At 43.3% G+C, this 19,976-nt stretch overlaps 2 protein-coding genes across 2 annotated transcripts; one reads left to right on the forward strand and one right to left on the reverse strand.

The window, feature by feature from the left end:
* Positions 1–75: 75 nt before the first annotated feature.
* On the forward strand, positions 76–10,075 carry LOC134189507 (leucine-rich repeat serine/threonine-protein kinase 1-like). Its single transcript, XM_062657799.1, has 17 exons — positions 76–145; positions 1,546–1,938; positions 2,000–2,302; positions 2,366–2,470; positions 2,582–3,434; positions 3,501–4,217; positions 4,281–4,396; positions 4,461–4,567; positions 4,658–4,780; positions 4,839–4,881; positions 4,968–5,095; positions 5,165–5,398; positions 5,457–5,595; positions 5,658–6,407; positions 6,470–7,359; positions 7,423–7,662; positions 7,730–10,075. The coding sequence occupies exons 2-17, from the start codon at positions 1,557–1,559 to the stop codon at positions 9,503–9,505; spliced, it is 6,906 nt and encodes a 2,301-aa protein (XP_062513783.1). The 5' UTR covers positions 76–145; positions 1,546–1,556; the 3' UTR covers positions 9,506–10,075.
* A 172-nt stretch (positions 10,076–10,247) lies between these two features.
* LOC134189710 (leucine-rich repeat serine/threonine-protein kinase 1-like) lies at positions 10,248–19,534 on the reverse strand. The gene is made up of 16 exons (XM_062658070.1): positions 19,363–19,534; positions 18,525–18,797; positions 18,408–18,458; positions 17,378–18,242; positions 16,598–17,326; positions 16,399–16,523; positions 16,227–16,330; positions 15,953–16,156; positions 15,847–15,889; positions 15,659–15,786; positions 15,370–15,597; positions 15,157–15,295; positions 14,344–15,087; positions 13,421–14,277; positions 12,422–12,661; positions 10,248–12,351 (listed from the first exon to the last, which is right to left on the reverse strand). Exons 2-16 carry the CDS (start codon positions 18,745–18,747, stop codon positions 10,456–10,458), a joined length of 6,576 nt encoding a protein of 2,191 aa, XP_062514054.1. The 5' UTR covers positions 18,748–18,797; positions 19,363–19,534; the 3' UTR covers positions 10,248–10,455.
* Positions 19,535–19,976: the final 442 nt, after the last annotated feature.

The following is a 19,976-nucleotide window of genomic DNA, read 5'->3' on the forward strand; positions in this document are numbered from 1 at the left end:
AGAATATTTTAATTAACGTGAGAAAGCACGAGACTTTCGGGTGCGTGGTAGCGCCCTATCGTGTACGCCTCCAACGTCTGAGTCGTTTTCAACGCTTGTAACGTCTGAGTTTGACTGTTTGCTGTCTATCATTGCTCTGTACAAGGTAGGTAATTTGTAAACTTGCACTAGATGTGTAAATAGATGTTGCAATGCACGCTTTAGCTATTACAGACATCTTAGACATCGAGGATTTAGTGATGCCTAATGTCCTTGTTTTGCTCTTTGATCCTAATTGCCAAGCAGACTTGGTGTCTACTGCATGCATGCAGTGAACTCTTAGTTTGGTCGGCTTTTCTATTTACGCGATTTTCCTGTTCGATGAGCGCCTAGAGGCAGTTTCTGTTCGCTTATGTTGGCCAAGTTTCAACTTTGTTTTGTTCTATACAAAGCGCTTGCACTTTTGTTTCAATACAAAAAATAGGCTACAATGGTGTGGCTGTTTGGCGACATACGTAGCCAGAGCACGTGCACGATGGGCGCGCTTGAGTAAGGCGTTGTATGCAGGCTTTGGCAGTCAAACGCATCGAGACGGTAACAAAGATTGTTCTCTAGACTATATACAGTGGCGTCGTTATACGCATGGATTGTTCTCTACTATACAGTGGTGTCCGTCGTTAGACGCATGCATGGTCTTCCCACTATGTAGGTGTGGCCTCCTAAATGCTAGTTGCACAACGTCTCATAGATTAATTAAACCCTATACAGCTGCTAGCCTCCCATTTCTAAAAGTCCAGCTCTCTAGATACACACGCATTCGTTTAATAGTATAGAGAGAGAGAGAGTTACAGCAACATTCGTCCAGGTTGAGTAGATTCCTGGAATGTTTGCACTAGCTCGTAACACTAGCACTAACATTACCATCAAAATAAAGCTCCAGGTCTCTTGATCTGAGTTGTGATTATCAGTAAAACTATTTTGTGCCTAGCAAATGTTCAAATAAGAGGCAATGTGTAATCAACCCCCACTAGCAATCAACTGTTGTGAACAAAGTTGTTCGGTGACTTGCAGTCCTAAGATAGTTGCACTAGCTCTACGGGAAAGTATAATTGTTAGAAAGGAAATGTTTAGTTTTTGTTGACTTGGACTTCTTGCACAACTAGTGAGATGCCGTCATATAGATATGACATTGTTTATGCATGAACGATACCTGGTACCGGCGTTGGCAGGAGTATACATTACAGTATTTGCATGATTACAATCGAGATAAGGTGGAAGGGGTCAACTCGATACGAGGGACAAACTTTTTAGTTTAGTCTCATCGTACACTTCCTATAGATTGACGAAGAGCCTCAATCCAGGGGCCAACTGCCGTCTATACACGCAGCATCCAAAAGCAGTTTTGCTAGTACGTACGTACTCTAGTGGGTTTGCAGTTTGAGTTATGCTCAAATTTTATGACGTTTAGCAAATGCTACGTACAGCGTTGTGTTGATCTTTCTAGATTATATGCATTTTTCTGTAATTGCTTGTATGTCTATTTTTAGAAATATTTTTCTTGTATAGTACTGTGTTCGATGACATCGTTACATCGTAACGGTTCATCACCGTTTCATCTTCCCGGAGATGATATGTCATCACAGCTGCATCTCTATGAATTCGAAAGATTGTGCTCAAGATTTTGTGATGAACTATTAGATGAAGGACTAACAATGATGAAAACATTTTGCGTCGATGCTGGCTTGTTCAGTACGGAAGAATCAGAAGACACTTCTTCTAACCTTGTAGGCAAGCTGAGATCGTATGGCTTAGTGAACGAAAACTGCTTTCATCTTCTCAAGTTTGTCGCTAACAGCTCTAACCAATCGGAGCTTTTGACGGAGATAGAAAAGTATGAGATGACGCTTTCCAACCAGCTAACACCGACCGAGTCACTAAATCCAGCTCTGAAGCATTGTTGTATGGTATTTGTAATTTATCAAAGTAATTCAGGTTGCAATCAGTTGTATTATGTGTCTAGTGCCCAATTTTACTCCAGTCGATGTGACGATAGATGTGAGATCAGCAGATCTAACTTACAAGAAGATGCAGTCTTTGTGCATGTCACTAGCAGATGTGTGTGGCATTGAAGACCACGAATTGGGATGGTTGGGACACAGAGAAAACAAGGGAGATACCGTAACCTTCTCGACGATATTGCCGAACAAGTGCTTGCGTTCGCTGCGTTCGAGACTGAATAGAAATGAAAAACACAACGTTGACAAGATTTTGAAAGAACTGAAAATTTTAAACGTCAATATTCTGTCTTCAGATTCAGAAAAAGGTAAAGCAATGGTAACAGATACGTATAAGCTTGCACAATGTGATGTTACTCGTTGATGCGTAGATTTGTGTCATAATTTACAAGATTACAAACTCGCAAAAAGACCGTCACAAAGCAGAGACCTGCTAGACTCAATACCACTTGTTCGCCATTTTCCAAAATTGCACGGTAGACAATTGTGTTTCGTTAAATTTACCGATTCTGTTGCTAATTCTTGACTTATCTTAATATATTAATCTTAATAGCTAAATACAAGTAAGTTTATTCTATTGTATGCAGAATTGTTGAAACGAATAAGTGACGGTCAAGACTTATCGGGTACGGAAATTCTTGCCGTTGTTCCAACATTAAGGGAAGAATCTGATGTCATCGATTCCTTACTCGAATGCACAGCACAATACAGCAATGCAGCAGTAATGGATAAATTGACACACATCTTGGGACACACACACAAAAGTCTCGTTGATTTGCTAGACACTAAAGGCTTTTGTCTGCGCTCGACATTACTAGCCAACGCCTACATCAAAGCAAGAGAGAAACTCGTTCATGCTCTTTTCGATCAAAAGCATTTGTTCTTTTGCTCGTATACAGCACTGGTTGTTACCGTGTGTCTTCAGCTCGCGTATCCTTCTAGTCTTTTTAGACATTTGCTCGACAATGAACACCATTTTGATAAACCATTCTGTAGCCGAAGCAAAGAGAATTTGTATGAAAAGGCGCTGGTATATTGCTGTCTAAATGATCAGCACAATCTTGCTCGCTTGCTTATTGAAAGAGAAGCTAAAGTAAGCGTTGACACTCTCGAACGCTTCCCGTCGTGTTTAGGTCGTGCAATGAAAGAAATTGGTTGCGTTTCAACTGTAAAGCAAGTTACACAAAAGCGAAAAGTTAAGTGTGTAGAAATCTGCTGGCAAAATATGCAGCTTGTTCAACTCCCACAAGGTTGGCTTAGTCAATGGACTCTACGAGCTCATGTGACCAAACTTGACATTTCAAACAATCAACTACTGTCGATTCCATTTTGTTTGTTGGATGGATCAATGCCCTTGCTATTAGAGCTAAATGCATCCAGTAACAAACTCAAATCGATATGGAACGACGACATGAACCAACTGTCAACAACAAAGCAAAAGTAAAGCAGATAATTTTGTAAATTATTATTAAATTGAAAACTAAACTAATTTGTTTTCTGTCTTAGATTAAAAGTTTTTGACGTCTCAAACAACAAACTTGATAAGTTACCGCTTCACGTGTTTCGTATCTCATCGCTTGAAGTACTCGACGTTTCACACAATAGCCTGACCAGCCTGCCTGGTCGCCATCACCTTCCTGACAAGGATCTGATTGGCGAGACTAATTCAAGCGACAACGACGACGATCTCTGGTGTTGTCATCAACTTACGGAACTAAATGCATCCCATAACAATCTCACTACATTGCCAGAAACGTTTCAAAGTGTTCCTCATCTTCAACAGCTCAACGTTTCATCAAACAAGCTCGACTGTTTACCACAGTCTCTCTCAGAAGTAAGGTTTCTAGAATATGTCAACTTGAGAGACAACAAGCTGAGCATACATTCTAGATGCAATCTTCCAAACACAGTCAAAAGACTTGAATTAAGCAACAACAACCTGCAATGCATTCCGGAGTGGGTGACCTCTATTACAAATCTAAAATCACTTAAAAGTTCAAACAACGGCATACGGACGTTGCCGCGCCAAAGCAGTTGGCAGCAACCGCATCTAGAAACTCTCATACTATCAAGAAACAAACTTGGTTTAAATGAAGAGCAAATTGAATTACCAAATGATTTTAGCAAGAGCTTGACTGTTCTTGATTTGAGTTCTAACCATCTCAAAACGTTTCCTCAAGCTGCACTTGGTCTCAAGATGGCCACGAGTCTCAACCTGCAAGGGTCAGTACTCATCCTAGTTGCTACTGTCAAGAATTCAATTGCCTAACGAGAACGTTTTGTTAGAAATCCTGATATTACAAAGATTCCACTCGCTATTGCCACTCTGAAGCGACTGTGGAATGTCAAACTAGACGACCTGGCCTCAGCCGTACTTGCGGTTATTCCGAACCTCAGTTCCAGTATGCATGTATATACGATATGCATACAGGACTTATTGTGTAATTTTTATTTGCTAATTTTTAGAGATAACACCACACAAATACGATAAGACAGTAAGAGAGGCTCTGTTCGACGCCTACTATAAATGTGCACCACATTGTGGAGCTAAGCTAGCGGTTAGGGGTAGTCAAGTAAGAATCAAATGAACGTCAAACTCTTCCACAGCTACAATATGATTTGCATTTGCATTTGCATTTTATACATTCTATGTTTTCATACAGGTTGGACGAGACTACGTTATTAAACGTTTGCATTCCAAGGTAGGAACCTTAAACTTCCTTCCAACAGAAGTACCGTTAGTAACAAGCTTTGTATTACCAAGTCAACAGCACACCAGCAAAGAAGTTTGGCTATTAATAGAAATTCTAAATTATAACACAATTTTCCGTTTCTATTTTGCAGGTTGACTCTACTAAGGCAACATTTAGAGTGTGGAACATTTCAGGTTAGAAGCAAAGAGCATCATATATCTTATATTTTTATCAACGTTGCTATCTACGTCTGTCCTAACATGTATTAAACATTGTATAGATGATTCTAGTTTTTCCGTCCTAAGTTATGTGTTTTTTGCGGAGAACACCATTCATGTGCTCGTTTGGCACGAACAAGATGGATTGGTAGGATTGGATAGTTTGGAGAACAACTTGCGTTTAATTGAAGTGAGATTATAACACGATTTCATAAGTTATAATTGAGAGATTTACTTGTCTGACGGTTAATGTTTTAAGAAAACCAATCAGTCGATTAGAACAATGGTAGTGGTTTTGTGGATTCACTCGGCTAGACATCGACTAAAATCAGCAACTGAAAGACTGCATTTGCTGCAACAAGATACTCACGTTGTATACATTGAAATTCAAGTCGACAGGAAGATGGTAATATCTCCTCTAGCAGAAAAGCTGTACGAGACAGCTGTCATTATGTCTAAAACAAACAAAAATGGCAAAGGATGGAGAAACAAAGTAACTTGATGTTTATCTCTTCTCTTTGTTACTGATAGTATATGCACGCACATAACAGGTTCCTGCCGAGTATCTGCAAGCCGCAACAAAGTTGTTTTGCGAAGAGACGGCAATCCACGCTGCTGTGTGTACTCGTTCGTTTCTTGAATGGTATGTGTTTCCTAGCGGATACAGTGATCAAAACGATTTCCATCTGGGTAATGATCTGCTACCATGTATCATATCACGTATGTGTATATTTCGCTATTTGCATATATAGCAATGAGATTTCTCGTGCGCATTGCTGGACTGATTCACTTTGAAGACACTCCAAGTAATCTTTACCAACATTGTTTTCCCAATTTCGATGTCATTTCTCATATTGTTGTGGCTCTAACGTCGAGCAAGTCACTTCACTTCTCCAGTGGCATCGCTCACTCGCGCGATATCTACGCCCTTTTGAAGCAAGTGCTTGGTAGCAGTAATAATGAAGTCCGTAACGCTTTGTTCTCTCTTCTCATTAAGCTGGAAGTGTTGGTGCCCATTGGCTGTTGCCGCTACGTCTTACCATTTCGCTTACAGAAAGAGGGAAACGGTCTCAATTTATCACTATCTCAATATCTAACTCCATATCCTAGTGGCGACGACAACAGTTCGCCAACTTACGTTCGTCGACTCTATGAACTAAATCCATTGCCTTCATTTTTCTGGAACCGTTTGATCAGTGCTCTTGTTCAGAAGAGTCAAATTCCTCTCGGAGCGGAAGGTCAATATCAGAAGACGATTAGTTCAGCTTTCTGGGCAAAAGGCATGGTTAGTCACTACGAAAACGGCTGTTATATTGTTACTGCGGTAGAAGAGGAGTCTCAATCAGACGACAGTTTTGCACGTATAGAATGTAGTAAAAGATGCATCACTAGTGCCACTGGACTAGATATAGTCGTTTTCGATCGCTATCGACGGTTTGCAGCTTTAGGACTAATCTGCAGTGTCGTAGAGTCACTGCTGCAAGAATGGGTAGCCAGCAGAGGTATATATAAGTCATTCGATCTATTGTTCAACAATTAAGAAAAGGCAATTCTGTTTGTTTAGGTGAGGATCCAACGTCTATCGTGTTCTCTGATACAAGCGTGCTAAGTGTTCAGCGACTGATACCGTATCCCCCATTTCACTTCGATAGTGACCACGTCGACGATGAACTTCTAAACGATTTTATCTCTGAGCACAAAATACCCGAAACAGCTGATTGGATAAAGCTTGAAGACTGCGCGCATGCCATTATCGCAAAATCTGAAATAATTACAACTTCTAGTGGAGAAGAAACAGTTCATGTCTCGTTTCTCGCACCAGATTTGTTGCTAAGCTGGCTACCGGCACACGAACACCTTACAAATGAAAGAATCAGTACGAATTCGAAAACCAGAGACAGCCTAGGAAGTGGAGGCTTTGGTACCGTTAGCCTTGGTTTGCTTGACGAAAACGAAGTCGCTTTCAAGATTTTTTCAAGCATTGATACAAATAGTTTGTTTCCAGCATGTGCCAAAGAAATCCTAACAGACAACCAAGGCAGCGTTTTGACCAAACGGTTTAGCAACATTTTGTTAGATTCGGACATATCGGTAGGTTTAGAGACTTTATGTCGTATTTCTAGTCCAGAATTTCTACAAGAAGACGAGCAAATTTCTAGTAGTAGTAGTAGTGCTAATCTTCCCCTCAGCTCACAACTTGATTCGCATCATTGTTTGAAGAATCTCCAAAATCTTCTTCAAGAGGTGACAGTAATGAAACAGCTGCAACATCAACATATTGTTCAGTTCAAGGGAGTTATGTTCGAACCGTATCCTTGTCTTGCAATGGAATATGCTCCTGCTGGTAACTTGACCGACCTCATATCAAAATATAGAAGCAACGACACTAACATGTCAGATTTGCCACACGACGGAATACTAGGAAGAGAACTAACACACAGAATTGCGTTTCAAGTAAATTCACATATATAATAGAATTCAAGATGTAATGCTGACTGTATATTTTTAATTCTACAGATCGCTCTTGGAATTGAGTATCTCCACAGCAAATCCATCTGCCACATGGACATAAAGCCAGACAACGTGCTCGTCTGGCTTGAATCGCTGACCGCTCCTGTAAACGTTAAACTCACTGACTACGGTATCTCTTGCACTGTTCCCACAGCAGGTGTAAAGAGTATTTTAGGTACGGTGGGATATCAAGCTCCAGAACAAATTCTTTCTCAAGACAGCCTGGAACATTCGTTTGATTTTGGGGTATGGACACTATATATACAAGCTATAGAATCGTATCGATAACATATTATCTATTTGTCTTGTGCAGGTGGATGTGTTTGCGTATGGCATTACGATGTATCATCTGCTGACAGGTGCTCACCCGTTTGAGAAAGACTTAGATAAACCGTCAGTCGTAAATGAAAGACTTAGGCAGAGCGATCCCTTGCCTCTTCCTACAGGGCAGTCTCTGATTCGCACGCAAAGTATCATAGAACGTTGCTGCCAGTATTGGCCGGGCGACAGACCATCTGCCACTCAGATAGTGGCAGAATTGTGTGAGCCGGTTCTTCACCTACAGTGCAAGGACATTTCTCTGAATGGCAATTACCGAGTATTGGCTACTACTGTAGTGCAAGAATTTGATGTTACAGATGCCGTTTGGACGGAATTCGATTCTTTTGATCATTTTATGACGAGATCAAATAGCATGAACTCTTGTCAAACCTCTAGTCGCAATAAACATTCAGAAAGACGATCTGGAGGTTTCTTGAAACGTTTCAGAACTACTGTCGATGTTGCTAATCGACGCGAACAGCAAAATTTCAATACTGTATCTAAGACTGGGAAAAAAAATCAAAATCGTAAAAGATCTGTGTCAACATCTGAGTGTACTCTACCAACAGTTGAAGCCAAGATGGCTACACACGAATACGAAAATCAAACAAATTATTTTGCTACAATTGCGACTAGTGATATTGATGAGCTACTGATCGGAGATCCACAGTCTAGCTGTTTCTTTCGCACACAAAAATTAGAAGAAAAGTCACTGGATTCGAACAGTGTTACAGTGGCCTTGATTCTAAACGGCAAATTGTGGATTGGATTAAGTTCTCGTAATCTCTGTGTTTTTGACTGTTTTGAAAAAGCTGCAGCAGCAACAATCAAAAACAAAACTTTTCAGTGCAATGACGTAGTAATAGATATACTATTTCATTCTAGTACCGACGAAAGCAAAGCTATAATCTTTGCTGTATTAGCCAATGGTCAATTAGTGGTAGTGCAAGGCCACAGGCATTACGAGCAGTCGACAATCCTGATCAGTAAATCACAAGTGAACGTATGGATCAGAGACTTCCAGTACGAATGGTGCCAACCGAGAGTTCTGACACTAGGTCATGACAATCGAGTAAAGCCGACAATCGTTGTAACAAAACTTAACGAAATATGGTATTGTCAAGGATCTACGATTCGGATCGTAAATACAGATGATAATTCTGATCACTGGGTTCCTGTCGATATCACCATCCCCGATATCCAAACTATCCACGAGCCTGTAGTTTTCGAATCTAGTGTTTGGTGTTGCGACTTAGTTCCGAATGACTTGCTGTATGAAATAGACATTGAGACACGATCCGTAAACGCCGTCTGGAATTTGAAAGATTTGCACGAACAAAGAAAGAAGCGACTGCAAGAAACGCAAACGGTACAAAAGACAGACTACCGACGGAAGAGATTAAGTTTCTCAACGCAATTCGACTCTACATCGTCTGTCCGCTCTCTCGCCGTCGTGTTTGACACACTGTGGATCGCATGCAGCAACGAAGTGATTTTCATATTGAGCAAAGACACGCAACAAAAGCCTAGCGTACTGACACTGCTGCGTACAAAGTCAGGCAAAAGATTCAAATTCAACAAGGCTTCTATTCAAAGTAACTTGAAAGGAATAAAAGAGATGAAGCAGCTCGAAGACCGAGTCTTAGTGTTCAACGAAATGCACGCAGGTGATGATAAAGGGCACATTTTAGTGGCACAAGTATATCAAGCATTCAACAGCGATCAGCTGAAGCATATGGCAAACTATTATAATATCAATGATGCGTAGAATAGATGTGAAGAGGGCTCCGTATACCTTTTCAAATAACTGCTCATTTTATCTGTATTCTACTACAAGTATTGTACAACGTGTCCGCATTCGGCCACAGCAAAGTTTCGTAAATCGAGTGTTCGCAATTAGTGACTGTCAGTTTGCACGCATTATATTGTTACTTACGCGAATTTTTTAGTGACTGTCAGTTTGCACGACCTACATTACTAAACATTTTACGTGGTAGATATGTTTACTGTTTTGGTATACTAAAAACAAACGTGTTCACTAGATCCTGGCAACCGAGTGTTCGAAGACAAATCCATATTCTGTACAAACAAACGTCTACGCACTGACATTTCACCGGCAGTTTATAAGGCTGTCTAAAACAGTCTCTTACAGACTCTTTTGGCAATGACTCCGCAATAAGTATTTTAGTTAATGATATTAACCAGACACCATGTGTACCTAAATCCGGCGTCAGTACGTATACGGCTGCCTAGTCTAGCTACTGTAGTCAGCAGATGCATGATCACGAACAGTTTGAAACAAGACAACTGACCGGTATAATGTTGTCTTCTTATCTACACAGCTCACTTTAGTCTACTGCCGTCTCCCACAGACAACTCAAACGTGTGCTGGTGTCGGCATGACTCTGTTTGACTGAAGTTTCCGATGAGTGACAACCGTGCCCTTCCCCACTCTACGGATTAGGAGCGCGCGTCACCCTATAGAGACGTAACCATCATGTAAACTGCAGCGTTCACCCTGTCAACTTAATAAAAAGCATGTCAATTGACGTTATCGTTTTAAAAAGCTCAGCCAGCCAGCAGACTTCCTAAACGCATGCATGCCTGTTCAAATTCAAGCGTCAGCGTAGTCAGTACGTATTTAGAAAAATATTGGCGACAGCAACAACAAAAAACCTTCCGGTCAACACATCTCCCCTACCTCCCTAACATCGTTCATCAAGCATCGTGTATATTATAGTATGCGGTGAGTTCCTTCACGTTCGAACTCCTGCGTGCCTCGTACACTTCACATATAATCGAGCGCTCTCCAACCTTCTCAGCAGACGACGACACACTACTGTAGACTAGAACACGATCTCCTGCTTGCCTCATTCTTGAAATAACGACCGTCGGCCATGCAGCGCGTTTCTGCGAAAGAACATGACTGAGCACCGATCGGCACCACAAGGTTGCCAGCACTCGAAGTTCGTCGCCTTCTTTGCTAACAACGAGTATAGCACCGTTATCACACGCCATCCAGATTGTATCGTACACAGCAGCCATGCATTGGAACGATTTCGGTGCACTCATCGCGAGACGCTTCCACAAACACCATCGGTTCTTCGTGTGCAACTCTCCCGCCTTTCTCGTCGCCTCGCTCCCTCGCAGGTCCTTCATCTTCCAGCTTCTTACGTGAGCTCTCGTCGGCACGTCTATCTCACACAGCGTATCGCTTAGATTACCTCCGTAACACCATACGGAATCCTCGAGAACGACGGCATCTCTAATAGGGGTCACATCCTGGACTACTATATCTCCCGCGACCGACTTGTCAACCCAGATGACTTCCTCGGGAGACTTTGTTGTATCGAGAAGAACTATACTATTTCCTTGGCAGTACCACAGCTCTCCTTCTCGTGGAAAGACCATGCACGAATGGACACGTGATGCGTCGTCTTCTTCGAGACCCGAGTTGGCTACTCTCCTCACTTCCGGTTGGTTCCAGCGATAGAGCGAGTCCTTGCCCCATTCGGTAGTAAGTCGCGGTTCGTTCGAGTTTTCCTGATACTGACGACCGTATACGACCACTAAATCGCCGTTTGCTAGAAGCGCGAACACTTTGGCGTGCGATTGATCGCTACTGACGTCACACTGAATGTCTTGCACGACGTCGTTGCAGCCGAAAGATTGTCGCTTGATGCGTCGAACGACTTCGCTACCGATACAGTCGAATACGCTGAGCTGTTTACAGCGACGTCCGACCCATAGTTTGTCGTTGAGAAACATGACAGCGGAGACATCTCCCACTGCGAGATCTAACTTCTGCCATGACAGAAATTGGCTGTAGCGCGGATCGGCAACTAGGAGAGAATCAGTGGTGGTAACAAGAGCCAGTGAGAGCAACGACGACGCATCACGATCCAGCTCCTGCTGTCCCCTCTCAGGGAGTTCGCCACTTGACGCACTTCTCTCCATAGATTGCGTCGCCTGCAGGTTAACATCCGGGACGTCCAGCACACCCGGGACGTTTGGTACATCCGGAAAGTTTGGCACATCCAGAAACTGCGCGCTTGCAGTACTACTCTCCACGGACGTGTCGCTAGCGCTCGACAACGAATGCTTCAACGAGTGGGTCGGAGACGCAACGACCAAATTCGTAGACGCAAGATGAGGGCGGGAAACGGGCATGGAAACCGACCTGACCGGTCGCGCATGCCTAGTCGTTTCCGGCACACTCCACATGGAAGATATCGACCGCGAACCCTCTGTAAATCGTCTTGCCATGGTGTGTCTTACATCGCCACCGACAATTTGCTGCTGGTTGCTAAAAACGGCGCTTGCGACGACACGGTGTTGGCCATCAATCGCGAGATCTTCGCACTGCGTGAAGAAAGAGGGTTCGCACATTTCCGCGACTATACCACTAGCCGGCGGTCGCGCACCCGGCCAGTAGCGCCAGCAGCGCTCGATCAGACTTTGCAGATGAACGAGAGACTGACCTGTCGGCAGGGGCGGGTGATCGCTTTGTCTCGTTCTGTGTTCCACCATCGACGGATTGTCCATGTCTCTCTCAAACGGATGAACGCCCGTCAACAAGTGATACATCATCATGCCATACGAGTAGATATCAACCTAAACAGTAAGAAACGATGTGCTTTAGTAATAGACTGACGTTCACGAGGCATGCATGCATTTTCAATACCCGCAGATCAAATGATTCTCCTCTACTTTTGCGGGACAAAATCTGTTCCGGTGCTTGGAATCCGAGAGTGCCAAGCGCGTTGTTGACTCCAGCTGCTGTGACGGTACAGGAGATGCCGTAGTCGGTAATTTTGACGTTGATGGGAGCCGTGAGCGAGTCTGAGAATACGAGCACGTTTGAAGGCTTAAGATCCAAGTGGCATATGTCCTTGCTGTGAAGATATTCGATGCCAAGTGCAATCTGTCAAATCAATTGTTAGGTGACCAAAACATTGACAGACATACGACAGATGGACGACAGACAGACACACGACAGAAGGACAGACGACAGACAGACGATAGACAGACGATAGACAGAAGGACAGACGACAGACAGACAGACGACAGACAGACAGACGACAGATGGACGACAGACAGACGACAGATGGACGACAGACAGACAAACACACGACAAACAGACAGACACACAGATGGACGACAGACGGACAAACAAACAGACAGATAACAGACAGACAGATAACAGACAGACAGACAGAGAGACAGACAGACAGACAGACAGATTGTTATATTTGAACTCTTACTCTACCAATAACAATCGCTAATTTTACGTATGCATAACCATAACAGTCAATGAACAAAATGTTGAACGTCTTTATCATACAGAAAATCATCAAAATTGCACATAGACAACTTCGACAAATTTTTAAAAATCACACGAGAGTTGCAAGATTGTACAACTACAGACAATTGCTTTCTCCTTCTATCTCTAAAGTCAGTTTCGCTGCTTTTCCATTTGCATCTTTTGAAATTTTGGAGATCTTATCGAGATCGTCTACAGACAGACAGGCAGACAGACAGACGACAGACAGACACACAGATTACAGACAACAACACACAAACAGATAAACAGACAGACATATAGCCAAAAAGACGACAAGACAAACAGACGGACGAACGGACGAAATCTGGCATGCCAACAGCAAAACAAACTACAGTATACCTGAAACGCAATTCTATGTGTCAGTTGTCTGCCGACGATTCCATCGTGGGCCCGATCTGAAAAGTGGTCTCCCGTCAGCAGATCGGTAACCGTTCCGATCTCATCCCTTCGTTTCGTGATAAGAGTGGCCAGATTGCCAGCAGGCGCAAACTCCATGACAAGACACGGGTAGGGCTTCAACAGAACGGCTCTAAAGCGAGCAATGTGAGTGTGCTGCAAGCGTTTCATCACCGAAACTTCCTGCACCAAGTCCCGCAGGTTCTTGAAGTATTGTAGAGGTCCGAGAGGTGGCAGCCGCAACTTCTTTACATTTGAGAGTTCATTGCCTACTTCTTCTCTACCCTCCTTGCTTGTTCGATCATCAAAAGAGAAAATGTGAACGTCCCTATTCTCGTCTACAACAGGACTAGCTACTTCATGACTCTGTTGCATCTGTTGAAGCTGCTCCAAAGGTTGATCATGTTGTGCAGCCAACTGTAAGTTGATAACATCTCCAAAAATTTTGAAAGCGACCTTTTCGTTGCCAATGTAGCCGGGAAAGACGTTCGCAAAACTTCCTCTACCCAAACGGCTAGCAGAACTCACATCCATTGTCACGTCGTCGACGCTGAGACGCTCACTGTGCGACAAACTTGCAAGAGTGAGATCGGGCACTGTATCCAAACTGCTGCCACTCAGCAAGCATTCGTCTAAAGTGAGCAGCTTCGCTTGTCGCGGTACGGCGTGTTCAAATATAAAGTCGTACAGAATTTCGTCACTCGAGTGAGTGCTGTTGAGATCAAATGGAGGACAAGGAACAAGCCTCTCTACTGACATGACAGTCATGTAAGCAGATAGAGGAGACGAGACGTCTTCACCTATGGGTATAATAACACAATTATCGTCATACACAAAGCTCCCCAACAGTTAGAATGAGACTATACCGCTGCTGTCAATCCATTCTTGCAGCAGAGCGTCGACATGACTGCATATCAATCCCAACGCTATAAAGCGACGACGACGGTCAAAGACCACAATGTCAAGACCGCTCTCAACGCATCGCTTGCTGTTCTCGATCGGTATCGTCCTCTGCGACGGATCTTCGGGCATTACCGCATTCACGACAAAGCATCCCTCGTCATAACTGGCTAGTATGCCACTCACCCAGAAGACGGCATTCGTCTTGGCTTGATGCGCGTGCGCGATCTCCAACGAGTCGAGCACCTGTTGTATCTGCAAAACTAAAGCGCTGATAAAGCGACCCCAAAAGGAATGCGGCAAGCCTCCGATGGAGTAGAGACGTCGTGCGTACGTCGGCGCACGATTGTCACCGTCTCCGTCACTGGGAACAAGATACTGCGACAATGTCAGCTTCATGCCGTTCCTTTCCCGTGGCAATCGAAACGGCAACAAACATTGGCAACAATCGAGAGGACTCACAACGCCCGCTTTGACGAGAAGAGCATACAACGCGTTGCTGTTTGCTTCGGAGTGCGTCACTCTGTTGAGTATGGCATAAATGTGGCGATTGTGGGCGACAGACGAAGAGAGGTGGTTCGAAGAGCCGTCCGTTAGAGCAACAATAACTTGCGACACCACCTCGGCGCTGGGAAAGAAATACTCGTGAAGGTTTCGCGGTGTGTCCTCGAAATGAAGGAGAGCACCGATTCGCATGAGAAATCTCATAGCTACACACAAAACGGTTGACAAGCACGACAACCTTTTAGAGCGCTGCATAAGTCCAAGAGTTTAGATACCTCGAACGAAGTCGTCCGGATCGCTAAAGCCCTTGGGAAATACTCTGTCTTCAATGAGCTGGCGACTACAGACTGCCATGTTGATTGCTGTCTCGGGAAAGAACAACTTCTTAGCTGCGCTGCGAAAAGCAGCAGGAACCTATTGAGGCGCAACCGTTTGGGCATATTTAGAAATCTGTATCTGCACACGCTAGCGACGAAACGTGAACATACTCTGTTGTCTTCTCCACTGTTGTCTTCTGATATTCCCGCCAGTTCTTCAGCCAAATTTTGGATTTCTTCAGGCAATGGAAGGACGGTCTTCTGCGCGCGAATGCTCACGTGCACCATTTTGCTCAACTCGGGCGACTTTTCCAGCTTGTTGATACGCGTTTGGACGTCCGGCAGCAGCACGGTGCTCGTCAACAGCACAAGAATCCTTCTGATAGACTTTGCATTTGTCTACAAACACAATTCTATACAATTAAATTTGCAAACCGTTTGTTCATCACTCTGTCCCTACTCTCATCAATTGAAGAGTCTCTTCCAAATTGTCCAATCCTGAGAGACCGTCAGACTCGTGCCACACCAGCAGATAAACGGTGTTCTCCGTGAAGAAAACGCGCTGGAGCACTAATAGAGTACGGTTATCTAAACAAGTAAAGCATAACATTCAACTCACAAACTTCATCACACAAAACGATTACAAACTTGGCACGTTCCACAGCTTGACTGTAGTATCTCTAGCTACAGCCTTTACAACAAAATCAGTAAGATGTAGACATGTCGATGCCAGTTGCGAAACAATTAGTCTTACAGGTTCTTTGTTGAACCAGTTGGCTATGGGTATCCATTGAGCCAGCTCTCCCAGCTGCAAGGGCAGCTCTCCAAGGCTCAAGGCACTCGTCTCAACCATCCTGCGAAAGATAAGGTTGCTCACAAGGGACTGTGCAGTCACAGTCGCGTTGCTGTCCTGTCCTGGTTGATAATGCAATCCTTTTATCACACTTTCTCGAGCGATCTTTATAACAATAAAAAGCAGTTTCACCATTTTCGTCTACGAACAGCAGTATAGTAAAATACCAATATACCCGACTTCCACTGACAGCCATTTTAATGCCATAGTAAAGACCATAGTCATAAAACGTATCCCTGATTTTGTCCTTCACTTTGCTATAATGAAGACTTCCTGCTCCTACAAACACATTACAACCAGTCTTACCTACCCATACGCTCGTATAGAACAAAAACACTGCAATATACCTGAAGCTACATTCTCTCCTTTAGGTTGAAATTGTTCTATAGCTTTTTTCATGTCATCCACTTTCACCTCCCAAAGACGTCTTAGAGTAGCAATAGCAGGAGGGATACTATCAACTCGAGGATTTCTGTAAACCAAGATATTCACAATACAATAGACTTCCGTGCTTTGGTAAGACTGTAGAATCATAAATAATATTACCCTTGTAAATTAAAGCACACAGCCATCTTCAATAATAGTAAAGACTCAGGGAACTTCTTCAGTTGATTATGACTCACATCAAGATGAGTAAGGCTTCTAGAAAACGAGTCAGGAAAATCCATGTTGCGATCAGACCCTGTCAGATTGTTGTTCCGCAAAATGAGAGAGTTGAGATGAGGAAGATTCCATTGATTCTTGTATGGAAGAGACGCTATAGCATTGTCAGTAAAATCAAGCCAACGAAGGTTTGTAATAGACACCACGGCAAGTGGAATGCAGCCCAGTCGATTGCGAGCCAAGCTAAGCTTCTGAATAGACTTGGGAAGAGAAGCAAGGTTGTTGGAAATGCTAGCCTTGCCTAACTGATTGTCACTCAACTTGACCTGCTCTAAGAAACCAGCTTTAGCAAGAGACTGTGGAATAGTAGATAACTCATTGTGAGAGACATCCAGCTTGCGAAGATGTAAGACATAACCAAATGTTTCCGGAAGTCGACTAAGACAATTGTGCGATATGTTTAGCTCCTTGAGACGAGTACAAAGCCACATGTTTTCCATCGTTTCATTACAATCACTGTCAGTCAGACTTGAACTATCAGATAGAACGTCGGGACCTGGCAGGGTAGCCAATTCATTGTGAGACACGTCCAAGTCTTCAAGAGATGCAATTTGGAAAACATAAATAGGCAACTCTGCGAGTTTATTCCTTGAAGCATTCAGTACTTTCAACCTATAAGAAAGTAATCTAGCATATCAAATGACAAGAATCACAGTCAGTTACCTGTGCTGTTCTGTAGATGTCCTATTTTCCTTATTCCATATAGACTTGAGTTTATTGTAAGAGCAGTCGACTTCTTCCAGCCAAGGTAAAGTCCCATCCAATAAACACGATGGAAGAGAAACAAGTTGATTGCGTGACAAATCCAATCTGACAAGATAAGCACGATTAGCTGCCCAACTAAACAAACTAACGTTGACATGATGAAGCTCCTTCTTCTGCCAGTTGATGTCCACACACTTGATGAAGCCTTGCAAGCCACGGATCTTATAGTAATGGGCTCCCATAGAGCTCATAGCTGACAGTATGCAAGATGAATGACGATCAAATGTCTCCTGTGACAACTGAACACCACGTTGGAGAAACAGCTCCACAAGATCACTGCGGTTGTTCACACAGCAAGTTGCAACACATCTCTCATATGCATCATTCTGGCTGCAGTCTTGAAATGGTAACTCAATGCTGCCCTCACGCTCCAACAGTGACTCCAGCATACTCCTTGGATAGTCCTTTTTAGAGCAAATTCTAAACAACAAAGCTGTGTATGACTCAACTGTGGGATGGAGTAAAAATCCTCGATGAAGAAGACAACGCACAAGCTGATCTCGTCCTGCAGCATAAGCATTAGGTAACAGCTTCAAGCTAATTTGTATTGCTTTTGTAAGCATCAGCTCAATGACATTGCCCTGTTGTAGAGACTTATTCATTGCTATCAATTGTGATATTTCATCTATTACTACAGCGTTGCTGTGTTTGGCAGCTTGAGACAACAGTAAATCGATGGTTTTCTGAGACATAGATGCACCAACTGCACTGACAATGTCACTGGCAGAGAGCTCTTTTCCTTTACCAATATGTTTTAGTAATGCTAAGCAAGAGACAAACAGAACATCACCATAAACGAATAAATGTAATGATCAGTACAAGAAACTAGCTTGGTATCATGCCATCACATTATGCATCTGAGTTGAAACATGCACTCTTCAAACTGTGTCATAATTTAGAGTAGGCAATGTCATTAAAGCGCAATAACCTTGTACTGGTGTCAACACAGAGGCTGATTCAGTTTCCACAATTACCACATCTGAAATAAAGTACAATTTGTACAATCAATTGAACTGCCAACATGCTGCACCATTACCATTCTTACCTTGCTCTATCTCAATATGAACTATTCCAACATTTGGAAACGTATCGTTTTGTTCATCTAACCTCACTTGAAGAGTTGGCAAGCTTCTATTGGGTAAAAGAAAATCTACTTCTACACAACCACCTTCTGTTCTACTGAGCCCTTGACATGACAAGTCATGGTACTGAATGCAAGAAATATCAGCCAGAAACTTGCAGAGTGACTTCACGTTGGCACGATCCATATCTCCAAGTTGACTCTTCACAATGACCTTTACAGATCTGTAACCTGGAACTGTAACAAAACTGTGACATAAATCAAAATTTTAAGTTACATTTCAAGCATGTTAGAGCACAAGTGTTTATGGGAAACTGCAGTAACATTTAAAATTAACGCGTTTTCATCAGTGTGTGAGTTGTCATTAAGTCTAAGTACTTTTTAGATTATCATACAGTAGTTTGTTGACTAACAGTACATAAAACTCTGTCTTGTGTGGCTCCCTGCCTGACCTCTGTTTGACCCGACTGACCCTGCCTGACCTGTCCCTGTCTGATGTTTCTACCTGTTCAAGCTGTCGCTTGTACAGAAACAAGAAGAAATCTTTATATCTATCTGTCTGTCTTGTTTGTCTATCCATCAACACGACGAATAAGAATTTGATTGAGTTCTTCCCTAGACTAGCCTGAGGAGTCTGAAAGACCACACCCCTTCCAGCCTCTTTCCTGCAAAGATAGTAAAGCCTAAGCTGGAAGAGGTTGTAAGAGTCTTCGGGAAAAGATGACTCACTCAAACGCCAATTCTGGAATAGACCAGAATGGATTGGAAGAGCCCAACGCACCCACTGAATGTCGATCTATACCTTGAATTAGTTGTTGTCTTGATGAGTTGGACGAAGGGCGTGATAGCTCAAACGTCTCCACAGCTGTACGGATTTCGTGTTGGCCACAACATTGAGAAACGAAACTGAGCAGCTGCAGGTTGTCAGGATTGATGATTCCAAACTCAACCAGATTGTCAATCAAGTGACGAGCTTCAACACCATCCACGTCAACGTGCTGCCTCGCAATCAATTCATTCTTTTCACAAAACGTCTTTAGAATTTCCAATCCCTTTCTCGACAACTGGCTGCAGAACGTGTCGAGAAGCTCGTTGAATCCATCGCTGCCATCAGGATCTACAGCACCGCTTCTTTGCAACAGTGTTTTTCGCGATGGCTTAGACATTGCGACTGAGAGATGCACGCACGAATATGATGCAGTTCACTAGGAATCCTAACACACCAAGTTCAGCGGGGTCCGTTTCCCGTTCATCACGTGACTTTAGGTCTACTCACCCTTCTCAGGCTTCTGATGCGAATCGGTAGTAACACAGTAGTCTAGCTCTCCTGCCTAGAGTAATGAGAAGAGTACCAGATTGCAATAACATGCGCACACGATTCAGTTGGAATCCATCCACTCCCACGCGGGTTCGAGT

This window comes from Corticium candelabrum, chromosome 14 (genome assembly GCF_963422355.1).
Source record: "Corticium candelabrum chromosome 14, ooCorCand1.1, whole genome shotgun sequence".
NCBI lineage: Eukaryota > Metazoa > Porifera > Homoscleromorpha > Homosclerophorida > Plakinidae > Corticium > Corticium candelabrum.

Coding starts and splice junctions, on each gene's coding strand:
- LOC134189507 (XM_062657799.1), top strand. CDS start 1,557: ATGACATCGTTACATCGTAACGGTTCATCACCGTTTCATCTTCCCGGA. Junction 1,939..1,999: donor TCCAGCTCTGAAGCATTGTT/GTATGGTATTTG, acceptor TTATGTGTCTAG/TGCCCAATTTTACTCCAGTC. Junction 5,399..5,456: donor GCAAAGGATGGAGAAACAAA/GTAACTTGATGT, acceptor CGCACATAACAG/GTTCCTGCCGAGTATCTGCA.
- LOC134189710 (XM_062658070.1), bottom strand. CDS start 18,747: ATGGATCGTGCCAACGTGAAGTCACTCTGCAAGTTTCTGGCTGATATT. Junction 15,890..15,952: donor ACTGGTTCAACAAAGAACCT/GTAAGACTAATT, acceptor TTTGTTGTAAAG/GCTGTAGCTAGAGATACTAC. Junction 15,787..15,846: donor CAAGCTGTGGAACGTGCCAA/GTTTGTAATCGT, acceptor TTACTTGTTTAG/ATAACCGTACTCTATTAGTG.